Consider the following 6,404-nt stretch of genomic DNA (forward strand, 5'->3'; position numbering starts at 1 on the left):
AAAGGAAAATTTTGAGGTTCCAAGTTTACAAATTGATTTAACTCTTTCATAAATGTTAAGTATCGAGCAAATTATTAATTATTTTCATGTAAAATTCTTACAGGTGAACCTGTAAAAACTCCTCAAAATTATCCGGATGTGACGCTTCACCCCGTTGCTCCATCTTCAGCGCCACAAAATACTCCACCTCAACAGAGCGGTTCATTACTTCATGGAATTCTCACGAAATCACAATCTCCAAGACCTACTACTTTTTCACCTACTTTAGCTAGATTACTCACCGCACCTGAAAGAGAAAGGAATGCACCAACAGCCGCGTCCATGCCACAGCAAAGTGCGGCAACCCAGCACCTTTTGCAAACATATCAAGGCTCTAATCCGGTTTCTATCAGTGACCTCCTATCTTCTTCCAAGGTATTTTATTTATTTTTTTTTTTTTTTTTATATAAATCAAACTTTATTCATATCGCATATACAAATTAGCCTAGTATGTTAACGGTACTAATATCATTTACTTTTATATCTTTAGGCTCGAACTGAAATAACGATAACGCCAGTGATCAACACTCCAGTTCAGTCTCATGTGGTAAGTGTATACTATAATATGGGATATATATTTATGCATTTAATGTGGGATATATAGATACATTTTAAAAATATTTTTCTTTGTAGGACGATGTTGAAGAAGAGTCAGCAGTAATCGAAGATAGAGAGACTCGTATTTCTTCGGGTGGCAGGGATGCTAGAGAGGATAGAGATACCCCGCCACGATGCCAAGGATGTCATGACCGTGTAGCACAGTTCGTATGTGCTGGCTGCGGTCATCAGTGGTACTGCAGTCGTGAATGCCAAGTAAGATTTAAAGCTTATCTCATATACAATATTTAATAAATATCATGCGTGAAATATAATGATCAAATTATATTATATTGATTATTGGTAAAATTAATAATTTCAGGTTGCTGCGTGGGACGAACATTCGGAAGTGTGTTCTGGTTAAGGAACGAGCACATATATTAATCTCAACCTTCCGTTTACTCGTGGTATCAGATTACATACCCTTTTAACTAAGAATGAATCTAGTCAAAACAAGAATAGGCGAGATCATAACACGTTTTGAGTACGATAAGAGGAATGGAGAAACAATGAGAAAGCAGTATATATTTTTAAGGATCTTAAAACATGTTTAATCTGTAAAAAATAAGTTTTATTTCTTTAAAAAGAAAAAAAGAAATTGCCATAATAACGGCGCTTTTCATGAAAGATAAGTATTTACAAGAGTGAAAGCATGAGACTTTGGGCACCTTGACAAGGAGAAATTAGGAATAAAGTTGAGACGATCGTTGCTTCACTGTAATCACCGCGTTGCTTTTATTCGTTGTCAGTTCCAAACGATCGTGAATCTTCAAGGAAACAAATAGAGAGTATTAACCCTGCTAAATTAAGCATTTAACGTGTATCTTTCAAAGAACAAACCGTTCGTGAGATTCCTAACGTAATAGGAATTCGTGTTGGGTATAAACATTTGTAACAACTTCGTATATCAGATACTTTTTTTAGACCTTAATCAATGCATGACGTACAATGTACGCTAGTCGAAAATTTTCAACTTTTCCCAAATAAAAAAAAAACAAAAAAAGGAAACATTACCAGAACTAACTGGTATGTGTTCTTGTAACGAGGAAGAAAGCACAAAACTATATCTCGCGATGTTGTACATAATTTTATACGTGTTAGCAGGGTTGTTCAGTGTAAAATTTTAAAAGGTTGGTTAACCGTGTGCCATGCGTAAGATTCGTTTCATGGTCAGCTTTATATGTTAAACAAATTTAAGTTGTAGACTATTCGAGTGTTTTTATAATTTCATTTTTGCTTCGTTTCTCTATTTTCCTTTCCTTTTTCGTTTCCTTTTTTAACTACGTCCTATTCTTTTTCATTAAAATAATATCGCATTTGACGATAAAAATACAAAATATACACGGACGTTCTAGCTTTCATGTATATTTCGACGTTCATTTGAGAAACAGCACGTACAATGCGTACTGAATATTATATTTTATAACACATTTGTTACCAACGTATAAATTTAGATTTAATGAAGTGTTAGTCTTAGTGTAGATTTAAGATACTTCTTTTTTCTTTTTGCAACTTGTTCGTTGGTAACATATTTGACATGTCTTGAGTTCATTTTTTTCTTTTTTTTTTTTTTTTAAATCAGCATGTTACCTAAACGACAATTGCCGTAGATATAATCTGTAGTCCAAAGTTCCTACAGGTACACGTAACTTTATATATATTTTTCCCAATTATAAAACAACCAAAATAAAGTTTTTAATCATATTTTCATGAATTTTTACTATCTCTAAACCAGATGCATGCTGCAAATGTATTAACTTTCCCACTTTTCTTAAATAAAAATAGCGAGGTTGATCTCAATCTCTCTAACATATTTTTAGTTCTCACAATACTCAGTTCATGAATGTCAATGTTTTTTTCATTGTTTTTCTATTATTATTCTTTAAAGTTTCATAGTGATTACTTTTATTTTTATAAAATATTTTATGTAATTTTAAATAATGGTTGTATAAATATATATAACACGTATGTAATACTTGTTAGATAAATTATATAATTAAATGCAATAAAATGTATGAATTATTCATATAAAATATTAATTTATATTTATTTTGGATCACTGTTACCATAATTTACTAAAAAACTATTGGCGGCACTGCTACAGCGTTGTGTAGAAGGAGAGATTTACGCGGCAAACTGTTTCCGTATCGTAAGATTTTTTTTATTAATAGAATGACGTTTCCACAAGCTCATCAAGTTGAATTGATAGCACTGGCCGAACTAGCAGGGATTTCAGCAGTTCCAGGAGTTTATCGGTAATAATTTATGAACTATACAAACATAACCTATACGATTGTACGTGAAAGCTTTAGTAAGATATAGTTATAGAGATAAGCTCTTATATGCTATAAATGTCAACATTTCATAATAAATGTAACATTTATCTAAGTGCAGAATTTGTTAATGCCGTAAAAAAATAAACAAATATAAAAAATAAAATCTTATTTTGATTAGTTGATAATAGTCAAAGCTATTGTGATTTCAAGAAATTATTCTTTCAGCATCATATTGGAATTATTGGCTCTTCAAATATCTCCAGAGGATATATACGTCCTTTTAAAGCAAATATGTCCTCGATCAACAGAAAACCGAGCTGTTGATAATATTGAAGGGGTACCTAATGTACCTACAAACTAATACACATAATATAATTTAACACAATTTAATACAATCAATACATATTTTTATATAATCGATTATTATTTATAAAATATGTTACAAATATCTTAATTTTTACATTAATCTAACAAACAATTTTGCATTATTTTTTATTAAAATCAAATATTTTCTATATAACCTAAGGTACCTTAAAATGCATACAAAGTCTTTGATATACGAATAGAGTGTAATTTAATTGTCAACATACTGTAAATATTTAAGTTATTGATTAATAAATAAATATACATTTAATGAATATTTGTGAATATTACATATGAATATTAGATATATTTTGAACTTCCTGCCCGAGCTAATTTATCAGCCATTTCATTACCATAAATTCCAACATGACCATTGACATGATTCTGAAACATTAAAGTACCAATGTTCATGAGCTATAAAATATAAGATTAAGGCATTAAGTACTAATAAAATAATCATATATTACTTACCCAAACCACGTTTAGAGGTTTTAAAGCATTTTCCATTTCTACTAGTTCATTCTTATTTATAACAGGTTTGTTATTCAAAGTAACCCATCCATTTTTTTTCCAGTTATGTATCCAACGCTTTATGCAGTTGATAAGAAATTGGGAATCTGTATTAATCTTTAAATTTTTAATGTCTGCCTTTCTTGCTTGTCTAGCAGCTGCAGTTACAGCCTGAATTTCTGCATTGTTGTTAGTTGCTCGACCAACAACAGCCTCTGATACATTTCTACAATTAACATTTTTAAACAGGATATTTACATTGAATTACACATTAAATATAACTGAAAGATATATTGTAACATACAGAGGATGATTGTCACCAAACCAAACACCTATACCAGCCTTTGCGTTTTTTTTCCCATTTCCAGTACATGCACCATCTGTATATACATTGACAAAACCATCGCTATCCACAATAAAATTTTTAGTTAAATCCTAAAAAATTAATAATATAGTGTGATAAATATAAAAATCCATTCATAAAAATTATATGTGGAAAATATAAAATATTTTATCTTATATTTACTTTATTTATACATATATTTTCATATTTTGTTGAACTTATTGTTTTTAGCTTTTTTGAACTTGATTGTTCGGTATCAGAGTCTGTACCTTTCTTACTTTGTATTCGTTGTCTAAAATTATTTTCCAATTAATAAATTCATCTATGTACACTAATATGTTAAAATTGTGTTATACCTTTTACCAATTATAGGTAATGCATCTTTCACTTCATTTTCTTTATTTGTTTTCTTATGTTCTTCAATGAAGCTGTTTGCTTCTGTTTCTGTTTTAAATTTTTTAAATACAGGTCCAGAAAAACAAGACACTTGTTCATGACATTCAGGCCTTATTTGATAAGAACAGTGAAATACAATTTTTTTGAAATAGATTTAAAACAATGTATTAATGCATAACGAATGTAAAAATTTGTTACCAAGTACGATAAATTCCAGGTTTACGACCTTTGGCTACTGCATAATAATATTTGGAAGTCATATTTTTTAATATAATCACCAAAGACTCAAATCTGTTTAATGTCATTTAATTGTACAATTAATTTATGATGAATCCTGTTCAACATTAACTGATTTTATGAAATTTCACACATTTAGAGTGAAACACATTTCACACATAGAGAGTAAATTATTCCTACAACAATGCCATAAAGTATGTATTATATACCTTACAATCATATAAAGCATCATATCACATAATCATATCATATAACAAGATTTAAACAAGTACAAAAAATAACTAAAATCTAAGATCCTTCAATCATATAACACAGGTCTGACCATTAATATATTGCAGGCAAAGAGGATAATGTCCTCTGAGTGAATCACAAACAATAATCTGATATTTCATTTTTGATGTTATATATAAAAACAATATATATACACACACATATGTGTCAGATAGAAATGTACTTTTCTTTGTCTCAAATTTAAATTATTATTTTATTATATTAACTTTACTGTTTTACCTTTACCTTATTTTGGTATTTCTTACTCTTCTACTTTTTTTCCCATTCTCTGGGATTAATTACGTATTAACACAATTTATATAACCTTTTATGTATGAGTATGAGAAAATTTAGTCAAAAGTACGATCCATGCATTACCGCCACCAATATCCAAGCGGTCGAATTATATACACATTTCTTCGGCAGTTTTGCTGGAAGAAGCATGCGTATACAAAACTTAGCCGAAACATTAACTAATTGCAAGTAGGTATACTCATCGGTAGCTAAAAGTAGTCCCTTGGCTCTTAGTTGCGATTCGAAAACGAGCTTTCCAATTCCAATAACTTTAAGAAATAAGTTATAGAATATGACAAAAGAGTTGGAGAAAATCGGTAAGTATTGGTAAGTATTACAAAAATAAAATAGTATAAGAAGTATTCGAAAACTTACAAAACTACTAAAAACGACATAATTTTTTGAGAAAATCCACGAGCACAAAACTTGTTGGTAAAAATAATAATTTTATATCAGAACATGATAGCACAGAAGGTGTTACAATTTCTCCGATTCTTGAAACTAACATTATATTTCAGAAATTTGTTGAAGTTGAGAATTTTGAGATTTTGTCCAAAACTTTGAAACGATTTTGCGACTTTATATTACAAGAACATGACAGCATACGAGATGGTATAATTGAAATGAAATTATATCAAAAATTAGAATGTAGGAACATAAGAATTTATCGAAGTTATAATTTTCGAGTTCTTGAGCAAATTTTTCGTGAAGAATATCTATATTCTATCAGGAGAATATAATCTTCTGGCACTATTACGATTATTGTTGGAATTTGACATGATTTCTCGGTATGTCCGAATGCCATTTCGTGTTCGTTTTAAAAATGCGGCTCTTCTTGCAACGTCGCGTGTTCTTAATTATTTCCCGATGTATCATACATATCTGTATAATATACATATTGTATAATCATTTTTAGAAAGATCGTTACTGTTGGTTTTTGCTATCTGCTACCCGCGTTGATGGCTGTTTGTGATGTCGCCTGATTATTATTTTTATTTGCAAAGTGGCCTTGTTGTAATTGTTAGAGAAAAAATAATGTACTGTTAATATTTAATTAAACTGTAAGTAATTTTTATTTT

At 29.6% G+C, this 6,404-nt stretch overlaps 2 protein-coding genes across 7 annotated transcripts in view; one reads left to right on the top strand and one right to left on the bottom strand.

The window, feature by feature from the left end:
• The window catches only part of LOC132905357 (uncharacterized), a 35,221-nt gene extending 32,881 nt beyond the window's left edge, over positions 1 to 2,340 (top strand). For all 6 annotated transcript variants that reach the window (XM_060956566.1, XM_060956565.1, XM_060956567.1 and 3 more), the window contains 4 exons: positions 104 to 414; positions 530 to 586; positions 673 to 852; positions 959 to 2,340. In XM_060956566.1, coding sequence (XP_060812549.1) covers positions 104 to 414; positions 530 to 586; positions 673 to 852; positions 959 to 1,000 — 590 coding nt within the window. In that variant the 3' untranslated portion in view covers positions 1,001 to 2,340. The remainder of the gene's footprint in view (positions 1 to 103; positions 415 to 529; positions 587 to 672; positions 853 to 958) is intronic.
• A 930-nt stretch (positions 2,341 to 3,270) lies between these two features.
• LOC132905361 (ribonuclease H1) lies at positions 3,271 to 4,889 on the bottom strand. The gene is made up of 6 exons (XM_060956573.1): positions 4,723 to 4,889; positions 4,485 to 4,634; positions 4,312 to 4,420; positions 4,090 to 4,220; positions 3,747 to 4,011; positions 3,271 to 3,659 (listed from the first exon to the last, which is right to left on the bottom strand). Exons 1-6 carry the CDS (start codon positions 4,827 to 4,829, stop codon positions 3,576 to 3,578), a joined length of 846 nt encoding a protein of 281 aa, XP_060812556.1. The 5' UTR covers positions 4,830 to 4,889; the 3' UTR covers positions 3,271 to 3,575.
• Between the last annotated feature and the right edge of the window lie 1,515 nt (positions 4,890 to 6,404).

This window comes from Bombus pascuorum, chromosome 3 (genome assembly GCF_905332965.1).
Source record: "Bombus pascuorum chromosome 3, iyBomPasc1.1, whole genome shotgun sequence".
Taxonomy (NCBI): Eukaryota; Metazoa; Arthropoda; class Insecta; order Hymenoptera; family Apidae; genus Bombus; species Bombus pascuorum.

Coding starts and splice junctions, on each gene's coding strand:
- LOC132905361 (XM_060956573.1), bottom strand. CDS start 4,829: ATGACATTAAACAGATTTGAGTCTTTGGTGATTATATTAAAAAATATG. Junction 4,421..4,484: donor TTACCTATAATTGGTAAAAG/GTATAACACAAT, acceptor AAATAATTTTAG/ACAACGAATACAAAGTAAGA. Junction 4,221..4,311: donor AAAATATATGTATAAATAAA/GTAAATATAAGA, acceptor TTAATTTTTTAG/GATTTAACTAAAAATTTTAT.